Here is a 17,168-nt window from a genome sequence, read left to right as displayed (position 1 = left end):
TCCAGGATACTTGAGGGTGCATGGGAGTTTGCCCAACCAGTCTACATGTGTTTTGTGGACTTGGAGAAGGCATTCGACCGTGTCCCTCGGGGTGTCCTGTGGGAGGTGTTGCGGGAGTATGGGGTGTCTGGCCCATTGCTACGGGCCATTCGATCCCTATACAACCGTTGCAAGAGCTTGGTTCGCATTGCCGGCAATAAGTCGGACTCGTTCCCGGTGGGTGATGGGCTCCGCCAGGGCTGCCCTTTGTCTCCGGTTCTGTTCATAATTTTTATGGACAGGATTTCTAGGCGCAGCCAAGTGGCGGAGGGCTTTCGCTTCGGTGGCCTCAGAATCTCATCTCTGATTTTTGCAGATGATGTGGTTCTGTTGGCTTCATCGGGTGAGGGCCTCCAGCTCGCACTGGAACGGTTCGCAGCCGAGTGTGAAGCAGCGGGAATGAGGATCAGCACCTCCAAATCTGAGGCCATGGTTCTCAGCCGGAAAAGGGTGGAGTGCCCACTCCGGGTCGGGGATGAGTTCCTGCCCCAAGTGGAGGAGTTCAAGTATCTCGGGGTCTTGTTCGCGAGTGATGGGAGAAGGGAGCCGGAGATCGACAGACGGATTGGGGCTGCGGCTGCAGTAATGCGGACGCTGCACCGGTCCGTCGTGGTGAAGAGGGAGCTGAGTGTAAAAGCGAAGCTCTCAATTTACCGGTCGATCTACGTCCCTACCCTCACCTATGGCCACGAGCTGTGGGTAGTGACCGAAAGAACGAGATCGCGGATACAAGCGGCGGAAATGAGCTTCCTCCGAAGGGTGGCTGGCCTCTCCCTTAGAGATAGGGTGAGAAGTTCGGCCATCCGGGAGGGGCTCAGAGTAGAGCAGCTGCTGCTCCACATCGAAAGGAGCCAGCTGAGGTGGTTCGGGCATCTGACAAGGATGCCCCCTGGGCGCCTCCTGGGTGAGGTGTTCCAGGCATGTCCCACCGGGAGGAGACCCCGGGGCAGACCCAGGACACGCTGGAGAGATTATATCTCTCGGCTGGCCTGGGAACGCCTTGGTGTTCCCCCGGATGAGCTGGAGGAGGTGGCTGGGGAGAGGGAGGTCTGGGCCTCTTTGCTTAGGCTGCTGCCCCCGCGACCCGGCTCCGGATAAAGCGGATGAAGATGGATGGATGGAAGCGCGTCCATGCTCACAGGTGTACACACGGGTGATCACACCCACAAACTACACCCCTTTTGGCTCCTACCTCAAAGCACACTGTGTTCTGTTGATCTTATGTGCTGCACAATAATGTTTAATATTTAGTATTTACTGTCATATTCCCATATATCATTGTGATGTTGTTTATTCTATTACTCTTGTTCTCTTCTGCTTGTTTTCTTTTTTCTTTCTCAGCAGGTGATCCAGGTGATTGATATATGCATTTTTTTTTCTTTCTTTTTTTTCCTGCCCATTCTGTTGGTTTTTGTTTTTTGCCCTTCTCCCCCGTCCCTCTTCTCAGCTGTTTCTCTTTCCCTCTTTCTTTCTCTCCTTCTTTCTCCAGTCAAGTCTGTCCCGTATACAGCAAGTGAAAATAAAATAAACAATAAAAGGTGAATCAAATAGACCATTATGGCAAGGCTGGGATGATCAATTTGGTAAAGTAAATCCGTTGGGCATCTTTCTTTGCCTTTAGACAATAATTCTGATGGCAAAAGAGCCAAACGGGACAGGCCAAAAAAAAAGAAAAAAAGTTGGGTTTTTGTTGTGCACAAAATTGTTCTGTACTACTCATTCTGCCATTTTATTTTGTTGAAATGTTAGTTTGAAACTATAACATTGTTTAGGTCACATAGTAAATGTGTATTTTTAAGCCAGACATTACCATAAGTGTACTTTTCATATATTTGAAAGAAATCCAGTGAAAAAAACCTGATAATAAGAGTGTAATATGCTATTTTTCTTTTTCATTTTTATTTGAATCACTGAAAAAAAGATGTTTATGACGTCGTGGAAGATCCAGGAAATTGAAACCAGGCCATTTCTGGGGTCATTGACTGCAAAAACTTTGCAAAAAGTAAAATAAAATAAAAATGCACCCAGTCAGAAAAACTGAAGACTCAGACTGACTAAAGAACACATCTGTTTATTTGTTTCAGAGCGCAGCACATGTACTTTAGAGCCTTTACAAAATATTTACATAGATTTATCTATTTATTCTTTGGGTACCAGAGAAATTAAAAAACTAAAATGAAGAAATAAGGAATCAGCTTGGGATAATTTATCATTTTCTAAAATCACAACATACACAGCAGTAAAAACTGCTGCAGAGTTTGAACATGTATGAAATATAATCCCTGTGTGGTATCAGATGTTGACTAGAGGCATGAGATTTCTGCACAATCTTGAAGTGCATCATGACACTACACTTTATCCACTGACATTTATATCACAGCTTTTGACAGACTATTTTCACAATATTGTATGTAAAATATTTCATTGTTAACACCAAGTTATTCCTATAAGCACCATAATATCTGATGTTTAGTTTCAGATTTTTTAACTCACTGGCCCTTTCACCAGACCCTGCTCTTTGCGCATCACTGGTGCATAAATGCTGCAGTCTCGTGCCTCGCAAAATCCCGGTACACCTGCAAATCCAACCATGCCGGGTGGACCCACGGGACCAGGGAAGCCACGAGCCCCACGGGGACCCTCCATGCCATCTTTTGGTTCTGCCGGGTTACCTGGTGAACCTGTAAAAAGCAAAATTTGAAAAAAGAAAACATGGTGCAAACATTCATTACGCTATATCAAGACAGTACTGAGTTTTTGGCTAATTACGGACTAAATAAATAAATTGGTATGTTTTTTATTTTTTATTTTAAAAAAAATTCAGGCTTTACTACTTGTTTATTACAGATACACTGTTATCTTTCACTGTTATCTAATTCAAGATAAAAAACAAAAAAAACCCAGTCCTGAAGTAATGTTTACAGGATGTTTGACAGTGTGGATGCGACCAGTGTCCTACCTCTGAGTCCCTGTGGTCCGTTGAGTCCTGGCAGCCCTATACCCGGATCTCCTACAACGCCTTTGGGTCCCTTTCGACCTTTTAAAAAAGATAAAAGATGCAACTCACAAAGCTGCACAACTATGTTTTCAAACGTTTTTTTCCTTTTGATGAAATACTGACACTGTGAGTAAAAACCATGGCAAGAATACTATTCTAAATGATTTTAAATTGTTTAATTTACACTAGTGCCGTTCTTTAGCTATCCAACTTTTTCCCCACTATGTGCCCTTATATGTCCATCTTAACCTTTCAACAGTTCTTAAACTCTAAAACCTTCAATAAAAAGCATAAATATAAAAAAATAACATAGGTATTTAATTGGTCAAGGGAGTAGGAAACTCTTGCCTCTGTCGCCGGGTGTTCCCTTTTGTCCCTCCAGTCCTCTGTCACCTTGAACACCTCTGGCTCCTTTTGCTCCGGGTTTTCCTACTTTACCCTGGTAGATGAAGGCAGAAATTATATTAATATACTAATAGGTATAAGGGCAGGACATCCAAGAGTTTATATCACATCCCTAGTTTATCTCACAGCAGCTATTAAAATGACAAATAAATAATAAATAATAAAAAGACTGAAGAGGGACTTGCAGCTTTGCCTGGTGGCCCTGGTGGCCCTTGAGCTCCTGGGGGCCCAATGAGTGTCCGGTTGTTGATGGGACAGCCCTGAGAGCACTTGGCTCTGATGGAGGAAGCATACTGAGAGATCTGAGCTGTAACAACACCTCTGCAGAGCTGCAAGACCTGCTCATCAGTAAGCCCAGGACCCTGCAGGACAACAAACAATTCAAATTCTCTGCATCAATGCTGCAAAACTCCAGCGTTACAGTAAGAAGCTATCATCTTACTCTTTAAGTGTGAACGAAATAATAAACTGGTCAGGTTCAGACAAAATCAGACATCTGATGCTGATCACTAGAGGTGTTGGAAGTTTCTCTGACGTCTAAGATACAAAATGAATGATAAGTTAGTCACGAAAATATTGTGCACATTAATTAATAATGGGAATTCATTCTAATTATTAATGATTTTAGTAGACTGAGGCCCAGCTCTTAAGAAGACACGTTATTGTGATTTATCCAACAGTAATTTTTTCTGTGATATTATCAGCCTTCTGTTTGTGAGATGTATAAAAGCTAAAATAATATAAGCCAATAATATTTTCATATAACATTTGGACTTTTCAAAATGACTAACTGAAGTGAAAATAATGGAACCAGGAAGGAAATGACGTCAGGGAAATAAGTTTCAGCGATACTTTTAGTTCCTCTTTTAAATAAGGCAGTAGATATTATTTAGAACACACTGAGTGTGTTTCAAGTTTAACTTAAGTTGAAAACAGGGATTTTTCAGTTTAATCAGAATCAGAATACTTTATTGATCCCTGGGGGAAATTATTTTTTTGTTACAGTGCTCCATTATAAACAACATTAACAAGACAGACCAGCATGTCATGGAGTGGGTGGGAGGTGTTATCCAACATTGTCTTTATTTTGGACAATTTATTTTATTTATTTAGTGGTGAAAAACAGCAAACATGAACCTTCAAGTATTAACACTGATGAACTGGTGTTCACAATGGTTACAAATGAATATTGTTTCAATGTTCAATTTGGTTAATTCAAAAATCCATGCATTCTCCCATGCAGATGTTACTCACAGATGGACCTTGCACTCCTTTAGGTCCAGCTCGACCCTTAAGACCTGGGTCCCCGGCTGGACCACGTTGTCCTCTGACCCCTGGGATGCCAGGAGGTCCAACCGGGCCTGGAGCCCCAATGGGACCAACAGCTCCCTTAGGCCCACGCTGTCAAAAGAAGATGTTTCAAATGAAGAAGAAAGAGGCATGTGAGTACTTTTACACTACAACAGATTACTGTTTATACCCCAAAAAGCGTAATTAGTATGACTAATTTTTAGTTAGTTGTCTGAGTTTTTGCAAATTATATGTTTACACAGATTACAGCATGGGCAACGGGGAAGTGAAGTGAAGGGATTTTGAAAATGTGTGATGATGATAAAAAAATTTGAATGTTTTGTCTTGAAATCCCATCATAATAACATAAGCTTCGGGTCAACTGTCAGCTGTTAACCTGGCAGACAGTGTGGAGAAATCATAAACAGTTCTGCCAGCTACGAAGAACAGATGCTAATGTAGATACCTCTGCTTTGAGACAAGTGATAAAGCTGCAGCATCAGAATGTCTTTTGAAACAATGTTACACTGGATGCCTGTTTGTATGTTTATTCTGAAAGTTGTTGTTTCATAGTTTAGAACAAACTTCATGCTGCACTGAAGCAAAGGACAATACTGGAGCAGGGCTGGACTGTCAGTTTTCCCAAAGGGCCATGTGACTAACTGGGGCTGTTGTGGATGACTGAACCAACAAACTTAACTCAGTTGTACTCAGTATTAACTTTATCTCCTTCTAAGCTTATTGGTGCAGTACTCCACACCAGTCCCTGTATAACTTTGCCTTTTTCAGCTTTAACATGACAATACCCTTGTGTATAAAGCCTGTTCCCTAAAAAGTGGGTTTTCTGATGTTAGTGTGGGAAAGAAATGACTGGCCTGACCTGAGTTCAATGACATGCAACTCCTTTAGGATGACCTTAAAACTCTGAAGGCTATCCAGACCGATTAGCCCTGTTTAATGTTCATGGTTTTAAATTATTTATATATTTCTTTTACATATGGAGTAATGTGTTCTGATTTTTGCCTGATATATGTAGGATATTCTACTAAAACCGATAACAACTTGGAATCAGTATAATAAGGAAAGGCATGAAATGGTTTTTTTATGGATTCAGAAACTCACGCTGCATCATGTGCATGTATTTCTATGACATTAGAGTAAAAACAAGAAATGTAAATCAAGTACCACCTGTCCTCTGTCTCCACGGTCTCCTACGCTTCCCTGAAAGGTAAAACGAAAAAGGAACAAACTCAGTGAGTAAATCCCAGCGGGGGTGGAAAGAGGAAATGAAATGGAGAGTACGGTTTGTAGGAAGATGTTTCTTTATCTAACTGTAAACAGGTAAAATCACCTTCTGTCCTTTCTCGCCTTTCGTGCCCTTCTTCCCTGCTGCACCCTGCAGGGGAAAGTAAATATGATGAAAGAGGAAGTTGTTATGATTGGCAGAGGATATAAAATATAACCAGCAGCAGGTGCTTTATTTCTTGAGTCACCAATAACAGAACTAACAGGACAAGCAGGAATAACAAAACACCACTCAATGGTGGGTAATTCCCTTCTGCGTTTAATCAGGTCAGGAGACATTTTCAGAAACAATGTCTTTACCCACATCCTACTGACAGGGGTCCTCGCAGACTCCTGCAGAATAACTTTTTTCCTGTTGTTCCCATTTTTTTAAGACTTCAGTCAATTTGTTCCAAATGATGTGACACCATTATTTTCTATTTTGAGTAGTACTTTCTAAAAATACTAATGTTTTAGAGACCCAGTTCAGTGGTGTCAGGATATCATCTCTGCTTTCTGCAGGTGGTAACCTTCAGCTTGCACTGGGGTGGTTTGCATCTGACTATAAAACATTGAGAATTATCATCTCCAAGTCTGAGGCCATGGTTCTCCACAAGAAAAGTGTGGAGTGAAATTTGTCTGGGTTTAAGGATAAGTTGCTGCCCAAAGAGTTTATGTATCTGCTTCATGAGTGAGGGAAGAAAAGAGCAAGAGACTGGGAGACTGATTGGTGAGGCATCTGCTGTAACACAGATACTGCACTGTTCTGCTGTGGTGAAGAGAGAGCTGGGGTTGAAAGTGAAGCTTTCAGTTTATGGCTCATTCTACATCTCCACCCTCATCTGAGCCACCACCTCAGTGTAGTAACTGAAAGAATAAGACTGCAGCACAACTTTGTCCAAAGCATGTTTATGCTCATGCTCAGAGTGAGGGTTCTGAGCTTGGCCATTCGGGAGGAACTCAAAGTACAGCTGGTATTCCTTCACATCAAAAGGAGCCAGCTGAAGTGATTAGGGCAGGAAGCCTACTGGATGTCTCCGAAGGCATGTCCTGGAGGAGGTCTCAGGACAGATCTTGGACATCAAGGTTCAAGGTTACTTTATTTATACCTGTAGGTAAATTTGCTTTACAGAAAAATGATAGCATTAGTTTGCTATTATTTTTGCTTCTTGCAGTAAATTACTCTTTAGTCTGTATTCTGTTTATGTTTAATATGCTGGTAACATGAAGGATAAAAATGATTAAGATGGACTGATAGGCCCCATGCTGATACGTCTGTGCCCCCCTTCCCCGACCTTCTTTATGCTGCTGCCAACTTAATACCAAATATTAAATAAAGAAATAAAAAGTGCCAACTAAGAAATTTTGATCATGTTTCTACAACCATCACAAGATGTCAGCAGTTAAGCAGAGAAGCCCAGACCTCCCTCTCCCCAGCCACCTCCTCTAGCTTATCTGAGGGAACACCAAGGCGTTCCCAGGCCAGCCGAGAGATATAATCTCTCCAGCGTGTCCTTGGTCTGCCTCGGGGCATCCTCCCGGTGGGACATGCCCAGAAGACCTCACCCAGGAGGCATCCTAGTCAGATGCCCGAACCACCTCAACTGGCTCCTTTTAATCTGGAGGAGCAGCAGCTCTACTCTGAGGACATCATGGTGGTGCTATAGTTGCTGCCTCATAGGAAGAGGGTGTTAATCTGGTGGGGGACTGAGTAGTTTGCAGATGTGTTGAAAAGGAAAAGTATTTTTAACTTTCAGCCAAATTTACGAGTGGAGCGACAACCTTCCAACTTTCATTTTGAATTAGATCTCAACAATATTAAGACATGTGGTTTTACTGCTATGGTAGTTTTTTCCTCCGTTTATTCTACTCCAACATAAATGAGAAACTGCTACACCCATGAGATAAAAGAAAGCCTTAAGCCTTAAGCACACACACAAACACTAGCAGCCCCTGAGCCTTGACACTAAATAATACCCAACAAAGTTCATGTCAAACACAACAAAACTCTGACAACACAGACAAGGGAACTCCCCAACTTAGCAATTCAAACCGCACCTCCGTCCACACACAGACACATGAAAGCGATTGTAAATAGGAAAGTATTTAACTAGCTACTTATTCTGACCATACAACTGACAAAAGATTGTTTGTCTGTTTTCACTGACTCAGAGTTTTCATCAAAGCCTGAACTGAATTTGAATTTTGAGTCAGCACTCTCTGGTAGCTAATGTGTTATGTTTTGTTTTGTTTACAAGTGAAAGTGTGTCTGGTCTTTTAGGCATACAAAAGGTCACAAGTTACAGTCGCTATACCTTTATTTTATTTTACTTTTGTAATGCAGTTTGACTGTATAGTTAAAGAACTCACCTTCTCCCCATCAGGTCCCATCTCACCTTTTGGCCCCTGTTAAAAAAAAATCAATTAAACACACAACTAAATAATATATCTTGATATTAAAGGTCTGTTGGTCAGTTCTGAAAATTATCAAAATGTGTGGAAGACATTTGGAAGAATGACTAAACACTAAACTAACACAAATAGAATGATTAGCACAATACTTAAGTTAATATTTAAACTATAACTGCTTTTATTAGTTTATTACAAGTTGCTAATACAGTAATCCTGACTGCAAAACCGCCTGGTAACCACCCATTGTTTTGGTCACTAGGAGACTGCGTGGAAGACACAGAACTGTCTGCAAAAACTCACTATTTGCTGACTTTTGGTGGCACTTTTTTCAAGTTTCACTACTGCTCTTTTGAGTAGTTGGCAAGTGTTTGCAGACAGGTTGGTGTCTTCAAAACAAACTACTGGCAACTGTGGTAATTTGCTGACAAAATCAAGTGTAAGGAGGTTTTTGGTGCAGCAAAAACAATGCAATGTTTAATATTTCTTAAAAGACTGAAAGATAGAAGAGAGAAATCCTTGAAGATGTTGAACACAGAGTATTGCGTGCACACACTTTTGGGCCTTGGAGGCCCTTTGCTCCTGGTTTTCCTGGTATTCCAGCATCTCCTTGTTCTCCTTGGGCTCCCTGTTGAACAAATAAAAAAAGCAACTGAAAATTAAATAGGCTTGCGCTGAGCAAATATTTTATCTTTCATTTCTGCTGTTTTTACAATTATATTAAAAACAGCTAAAGAAATCTTAAGCTATTGCCTATACGGTAACTTTGAATAGACGATGATGAGATATGAAAATCAAACAATTGGTCACTTAACAATATTATTTACATTACAATAATCAGTCAAAAGACTTTCATCAGAATAATCAACAGTCTTACTGAAACTGACTCAGTCATTTTGAAATCACATTCATGTCAAGACTAAAACAAGTAATGGGGGAAAAAAATCTGCATTTCTCTGAATAAATATCTTGTGGAGTGCCACAAGGGTCTATGCTGGGGTTACTTGTTGTTTTCTCTGAATTTGAAGGAAATCCATCAACCACTTACATTTCTATATGCCAAAGTATATATCAGGTATGCTGCGCTTAAAGCAATGTTTGGTTTTGAAAAGTTCTCTGAACACCAACTTTGAAATAATTACTCAGGATTTAACTGATAGAATCCACTGTAATGAAAAAATGTAAAAGCACTGTATGGTCAGTCACCAGTTTACTGAGCTTCTCATCTCTCTGTCAACCTCTTCTCCAGATGTTCCAGATATGTAACTCTGGATTAAAGTATATTAGAGACACATAAAAATACATTAAGTTTGCCTGTTGGATCTATTAGCTATAATCCAAACTAACAGTGTGTTTGTTATTTGTTTTTTTTACTATTAGCGATATCCTCTTTTCATAGTTTCACTGTTAAGGTCACATGGGTTTCATTGACTGGATTCATGCAAAAATAATCTGCTGATTTGAGCTTTGGGAAAATTCTTTACTTATTCAGTAGAACAGCTGCTAAAAGTTGTACAGTGTTATGTTTTAATGAAAACCGCTATCTTCACTTCCACTTCTGGATTTTCCCTGACTTGCAATTCACTGATCTATGGACAGTTTCCATAACTTAGATCAGCTGAACTGAGAAAGAATAATAAAAAAAAAAAAAAAAAAAAAAAAAAAAAAAAAAAAATCAGTCCACTGCTAAGTATCTATTCTGTGCATCCAGTAAATAGCTTGAATGTACTCAGATTCAATATATTTTTGTAAATAATTTGTTAGGTTTGATATTTCCCAGGATTATAAATAATCTCACCGCATTCATCTGTAACTGTTTGACGTTTTCTGCTTTCAATTTCTATTTCTTAAATAAAATGCAGCCCTATTATTCATATTATCTTCATGGATAAAAACAGATATGAATTTGTTTATGTCTAGCAATATGTTTCACTTCCCTTTGGTATCTCCCAGAAAATTAAAAAGAAAAAAAAAACACTGGCATATAAAGGCTAAATGCAACTGCTAAAGTTCCCCTAAGCCTACAGAGACCATAGATTTCACACAACATTAGTTTGACATTTACATGGGACTGGCCAAAGAGTGGTAAGACAATGAATAACAACGAAGCAGCAGATGTCGCGATAACCAAAGGGTCTGTCCCTATTACTCAATTTAAACCCATGTGTAACTTTTTGGCTTCTCAGACCAGATAACCCAGGTGGTCATAGGGTTCTTTCTCAGTAATTTGTTTCTGTTATTGGGAAAACTACTTTTACAAACTGGCTATGAAGATTTGTGTTTTGTTTTTGATGAAAGGTTATATGTATTTAGTTTACTGATTGTCAGTGTAGGTTCTTAGTCATCCAGGACATGGTAGTCTCGAGTGCCTAAAAAGAAACCAAGTGGACTTTTTTAGGTTTGTGAAGATGTTTCTCCTCTCATCCAAGAGGCTGTTTTAAAGTTCCAGGGATTTATGCTGCATTCCAGATTCCAGATATCTTGGAAGTCGGGAGTGGCATCACTCCAGAGTTAGAGCGCTCCAAGAAAAACAGAATTTCTTTTGACTGTCAGCAAGCTAGAGCCATTCAGGTATCACTAGAAATAAAGCATAATATTTATTCTTTATGCTTAAAAAAACACATTTGTGGATAGAACCTGATCACTGCTCTGCATAGGACTTATTTAATGAGTGAAAAATACACAAGAGTTGGAGTACAGAATAAAAGTTTGCAGTTTTACTATTGTTTACATTCAGTGCTGCCATGTTGGTATGCTCCATCTTTTCAATTGGGAACTTTGTTCCACAATTCTAACCCGACTTCCAAGTTATTCAGGAGCGGGTTAGAATTAACACAGTATGCAGTATTAACCTCCAGTGGGAACTGGAAGTGGTCTTCAGGGTTGTTGACACATTAATAATCATCTGAGATGTCACATGAGTCAAGGAGTGAAAAAAGCATTGGGTCATTCGGTCACTGAGTTGTGTGAAAGTGTGAAATCTTTGTAAGATGTTGCCCAACTCCATCATCGAGCTCAAGAGCTCATAGTTTGAGCTCTTGAGGTCACCCAGACAAGGTGCGAGTTGCGGTTGAAACACCTGGGGAGGGATCTCGAGACTGGACTGTAGGTGAATGACAGCTGGTGTCGTAAGTCATCACCTCTGTTAAGTGATTGTCACCCACCTTCCCAAATGAAAACTTTGGCACTGGCAACATGACATTCTAAAAATAATAAGTTGTTCTTAAGACAATGTTGCCAATGTTCTTATAATTCTTACCTGTTGTATTTCACTAACATTACATGGACAAAAGCACTGGGGCAGCTGCATAATAGATGTACAGGAACTGCTTGGCCATCGAAGTCCGTATCATGAAGCTCAGTTTTTGTGCTACTGTTTAAGCCAGAGGGGGTTTGGAACTCTTACTTTAATTTATCGCACAATGCACCTCAGTATTCAGAAACCCTGCTCTGTAATTTGAACAGTGATCTTCCACTCCATGTCTGAATTGCTGCCGTTCTTAAGCAATAACAACACTTAAAATTTATCACTGAATATCAAGAAGGTAAGATTTTCGCAAAATGGCTTCTTTTTTAACCATTACTGCATGGCTTGGTGCTACATTTTGTGCACCTTGTGGAAATGGGGCTAAAAATACCTGAATTCAGAGGTGGTCTTTTTTTGTCCATATAGCGTACATTTTGGATCCTTTCTTACATTTAATGATTGATAAAAAATTGTGGGGCATTGGGAATAAACTGTATTTCAGCTCCTGCAGCGGGGCATTCCAGAAAAAGTCTGAGAACCACTTGTGACAGGCAGGGACCTGAGATCACTGGACTAGAAAGACTGGACTGGCCTGTAAGTAAAACACATGTGCAAAAGTAACTCTTTTGCTCATGGGAAAATCCTCCAGTTTAAGGGAACAAAAGAAGAACTGGAATGGGCGTGATTTATTGTGGGAATAGTCACAAGAGCTGTTGTATGTTTGTAAATAAGGAAAAGAACCAAACACGGAAATGGACTGTGGGAGAAAAAAGGAAAAACTGAAAGTGAGTTTTTGAGTTAATTGACTGGGCTTTCCTAAGTGTGATCAATTGAAAATTTATGTGTTTTTCATGATTGGTGTTTCAAGACATTTAAGTAGTTATGGGTATCTAAATTTTGCAATTTGTCTTTCCCACATTGTATTATAACTGTGACGCCACTCACTCACCCCAGCGCCCACTCTGCCTCGAGGTCCTCTGATGCCACCATCGCCTTTACTCCCCTGCCAAGGAAGAGCAGGTAATAACAGGTTAAAGGAAGAAAACACAAAATAGACACTAGAGCCCAGTTTGTGTCTGGATGAAAATAACCTATAAAGTTTTATGACTGTAACTTCCACAGTTCACATTTCAGTATCATGTTAACAACAACCTGTCCTGACATTTAAGCACCATTCAGTGTATAGAAACCACCTTTGGGGCTAATTCCTGGTACAGTAGGTGGCTTTAGGATCTATTTTTCCAATGACTTTTACAAAAGGAGTCATATGGTGAAAGAAACATTGGTGGTCCAGGGTATATGCTACAGCTGTGTGTTGCTGTTAAGGCCACAGTATTGCAGAACTACAGTAAAAAAAAAAAAGAAAAAAAAAGAAGGTTTTCACTGGAATTTTACAGTCCTTTGAAAAAAGGTACACATTTACTGCTTCCATAGGAATTAACTACGGAAATCCAAATCAAATCCACTTGATTAGCTGATCATCAGCAAGTATGAACATTTATAAAAAGCATAAATTTTTTCTGGAGCATTTAGGTGTGCATTAACACAATACCATGCAGTGCTCAAAGAAACTGCAAAAAACCCAAGAGCTACATCTGAGATCCTAAAGTCCTCAGCAAACTGTCAAAGTTGACGACAGTCCAATAAGAAAAAAAAAAAAGGGGTGATGATTTGAGCTTGTTTTCGAGCCTGGGCACTTCAAAATTATTGAATTGAACATGATTTCCTGTGTATGCCAAAGTATTCTAGAGTCAGAACCAGAATACATTAGTTATTGTTCTTATAAAATAAACTAAATAAATAATACCATATATGAAAGTCGTAAAATACAACAAAATGACTCTAATAGATATAAATAGCCCTAATTATAAATATTCCAGTATATTACACAAATTAAACATATATGGTTGACATTTAGGTGCCCATCTTATCACACTGTACTTTGTTTTGTTTTTTGTAGAGAATGTACAATGGGTGTACAATTATTGCAGTGTGTACTTGTGCTTTACATGGATGAGTTGTACAGAGATGCACAGGCAGGAATGATTTCCTGCGTCGTTCAGTAGTGCATTGGGGTAATCTCCGTGTCTCTCTTGTTACTGGCCAAGATTTCATGGAGTGTATGGGCGGTACTGTCCAGCATTGTCCTTGTCTTGTACAGCCGCCTCTCTGAAACCACCTCAAGAGAGTCCATCCCCACAACGGTACTTGCCCTGTGGACCAGTTTATCCGGTCTTTAAGTCTGACGTCATTAGCCGTGTCTGTGCCCAAACTCTGCCGCAGGTCCCTAAGTCAAACGATCACTGCGGCATCACTGAGAGTTGAAAAACTGTCTAAATTCTTTCATCTGTAATAATGTGATCCGTGTGGCTGCTTTACCAGGTGTAACAATGAAGTTTAACATCCAGGCATCCATGAAAACAGAATTTATTAAATTCAACAGCGTTAGAAGTTAGCTTGCTAGTTTCTGTCTAAATATAATATACCATGTTCTGACTTAGAGATTTCTGGAAAAAAAATTAAGACGTACACCTCTGCTATCACGTCCAACATAAATGAAGACAAAATACTAAACAGAAGTGACGTTTGTAGGGTTGCTGAAGTTGGGCTAGCTGGTATATAATGATGTGCTACGACACTAGCGACACAGCTATGTTAGCATAATATAAACACAGTGAAGCTGGAGGATGAACGCTAACTTTTTTCCACTCAATAGTGAGGGATCCTGATTGTTAGGGACAAATGCAATTGCATGGCAGGATGATGTAAACGGACCAAACTTCAGTCAAGAGAAAAACTGAGATAATCCATCCACAATGCGAGGTTAATCATTAATTTATTGCTCTATTAGCTGGGCTGTAGTTACAACGTAAGGTTTTAAAAACTGAGCTTTAAAATAAATAGCGGTAATAAAAACCGAGAGAGGCCAACAGTGATCACTGACAGTTTTTAGGGCTTGTTGATAAGAATAGGATAAGATAGGATAAGATACAAAGCATTAAAACATGTTAAAAACACAACAGCCTTAATAAACGCAGGGTAGTTTGGGCCCGAAAGGAGGGTTCATCACATCATCACTTAAAGACCGGATTGAACCTATTGGCATTCGCGACCCTCAATCCCAACCATGTGAGACCATCTGTCTGGCAGCTAAAGCTTGGTCAAATGTCAATCATGAAACAGGATAATGCTGCCTAGCACAGCAGTAACTCTACAACACAATGAACGAAAAAGAAAAGAATTGAGGTGTTGCAATGGTGCAGTCAAAGTCCGGACTTGAAACTGACTGAAATGATGTGGACCTTAAGAATGCTGTACATGAACACAACGATATGAGAGACTTCTAGTCATACAGAAAACCATTAATTCTGGTTATTTCTGCTAAAGGTAGTTCTAAAATCTGTTGACATGTGTTTAGTTTTTCACGAAATTGCGTAGTACTTCATCAGGAAAATGAGTCATGTCATGAGTCATTTTGAGGAATAATCAGAGACCCTGCAACATGTTTTGTAAGTTAGACAACACTGAATAGTCCAGACTCTTTTTATGACTCGCAAAAAATTCTGCTATTTATGCAATTAGTATAAAACAAAGAGACACTGACTCAGAAAATACCAGGAAGTAAAAACTAACTTATAACTATGATGTCTACTCCAAACAGTGGGGCACAGACAAAATGAGAAGTTTGCAATTTGAACCAAATTATTTCTGCTTATTTGGTACTTGAGCAGATAGAGCGCAATGTTTTTATTCATGTAGGAATTACATGTTCTGAAGTCGTAGCTCTGTGTTCTCCAATGAAATGACTACTGAGGTTCATGCAATTTCTTAGAAACATGAACTGGATGTTTACAACAAAGCCTTGTTCTGCCTGTGGTTACCTTGGCACCAAATGGCCCCGGTTCTCCCATAAACCCTGGGACTCCTATAGGACCCTGTGGAAACAAAAGGTAGGAGTCAATGGTTGTAGACATAGAAACAAGTGCACAGTTTTTCTTTTACTTCTAATCTACTCACATCTTCTCCAGGGTCACCACCTCGTCCTGGCAAGCCACTGTAACCTTTAGTCCCCTGAAAGAGACCGAAGGAGAGAAGGATATAATCAGACAAAAAGCAAAGATTGTCTATAAATTTTTTTAATATATTGCAAAACGTCATCCAAAATGAAAAGTTTTAATGACTGCTAAAACTACAAAACTCAAAAGGCATATTGAAAGGATGATAAATGTGAAATGGACTGGTTCTTATATAGCACTTTTTCTACTATACTATACATAAGAAGAAACATAGAAGAAAAACAAAGAAACACTACTGGTGAAGATGCACATACAGGGAGTGCAGAATTATTAGGCAAATGAGTATTTTGTCCACATCATCCTCTTCATGCATGTTGTCTTACTCCAAGCTGTATAGGCTCGAAAGCCTACTACCAATTAAGCATATTAGGTGATGTGCAACTCTGTAATGAGAAGGGGTGTGGTCTAATGACATCAACACCCTCTATCAGGTGTGCATAATTATTAGGCAACTTCCTTTCCTTTGGCAAAATGGGTCAAAAGAAGGACTTGACAGGCTCAGAAAAGTCAAAAATAGTGAGATATCTTGCAGAGGGATGCAGCAGTCACAAAATTGCAAAGCTTCTGAAGCGTGATCATCGAACAATCAAGCGTTTCATTCAAAATAGTCAACAGGGTCGCAAGAAGCGTGTGGAAAAACCAAGGCGCAAAATACCTGCCCATGAACTGAGAAAAGTCAAGCGTGCAGCTGCCAAGATGCCACTTGCCACCAGTTTGGCCATATTTCAGAGCTGCAACATCACTGGAGTGCCCAAAAGCACAAAGTGTGCAATACTCAGAGACATGGCCAAGGTAAGAAAGGCTGAAAGACGACCACCACTGAACAAGACACACAAGCTGAAACGTCAAGACTGGGCCAAGAAATATCTCAAGACTGATTTTTCTAAGGTTTTATGGACTGATGAAATGAGAGTGAGTCTTGATGGGCCAGATGGATGGGCCCGTGGCTGGATTGGTAAAGGGCAGAGAGCTCCAGTCCGACTCAGACGCCAGCAAGGTGGAGGTGGAGTACTGGTTTGGGCTGGTATCATCAAAGATGAGCTTGTGGGGCCTTTTCGGGTTGAGGATGGAGTCAAGCTCAACTCCCAGTCCTACTGCCAGTTTCTGGAAGACACCTTCTTCAAGCAGTGGTACAGGAAGAAGTCTGCATCCTTCAAGAAAAACATGATTTTCATGCAGGACAATGCTCCATCACACGCGTCCAAGTACTCCACAGCGTGGCTGGCAAGAAAGGGTATAAAAGAAGAAAAACTAATGACATGGCCTCCTTGTTCACCTGATCTGAACCCCATTGAGAACCTGTGGTCCATCATCAAATGTGAGATTTACAAGGAGGGAAAACAGTACACCTCTCTGAACAGTGTCTGGGAGGCTGTGGTTGCTGCTGCACGCAATGTTGATGGTGAACAGATCAAAACAC

General features: G+C 40.1%; 1 protein-coding gene across 1 annotated transcript in view; it reads right to left on the bottom strand.

The window, feature by feature from the left end:
- Window positions 1-2,148: 2,148 nt before the first annotated feature.
- Window positions 2,149-17,168, bottom strand: part of LOC147318844 (uncharacterized) — a 31,570-nt gene continuing 16,550 nt past the window's right edge. The window contains exons 15-26 of the mRNA XM_086309932.1: window positions 15,690-15,743; window positions 15,554-15,607; window positions 12,622-12,675; window positions 8,982-9,053; window positions 8,387-8,422; window positions 6,084-6,128; window positions 5,921-5,953; window positions 4,697-4,843; window positions 3,628-3,804; window positions 3,386-3,476; window positions 2,999-3,076; window positions 2,149-2,720 (exon numbers count right to left, since the gene is read on the bottom strand). Of these exons, the coding sequence (XP_086166058.1) occupies window positions 2,524-2,720; window positions 2,999-3,076; window positions 3,386-3,476; window positions 3,628-3,804; window positions 4,697-4,843; window positions 5,921-5,953; window positions 6,084-6,128; window positions 8,387-8,422; window positions 8,982-9,053; window positions 12,622-12,675; window positions 15,554-15,607; window positions 15,690-15,743 (1,038 nt within the window). The 3' untranslated portion in view covers window positions 2,149-2,523. The remainder of the gene's footprint in view (window positions 2,721-2,998; window positions 3,077-3,385; window positions 3,477-3,627; window positions 3,805-4,696; window positions 4,844-5,920; window positions 5,954-6,083; window positions 6,129-8,386; window positions 8,423-8,981; window positions 9,054-12,621; window positions 12,676-15,553; window positions 15,608-15,689; window positions 15,744-17,168) is intronic.

Source organism: Aulonocara sp. 'chitande type north' Nkhata Bay, linkage group LG11, assembly GCF_057382095.1.
Source record: "Aulonocara sp. 'chitande type north' Nkhata Bay isolate Kocher_YH1m ecotype deep benthic linkage group LG11, A_spYH_male_GT1.1, whole genome shotgun sequence".
Classification (NCBI taxonomy): Eukaryota; Metazoa; Chordata; class Actinopteri; order Cichliformes; family Cichlidae; genus Aulonocara; species Aulonocara sp. 'chitande type north' Nkhata Bay.
Note: the sequence above shows the minus strand (reverse complement) of the source record. Positions and strands in the feature narration are given on the sequence as shown.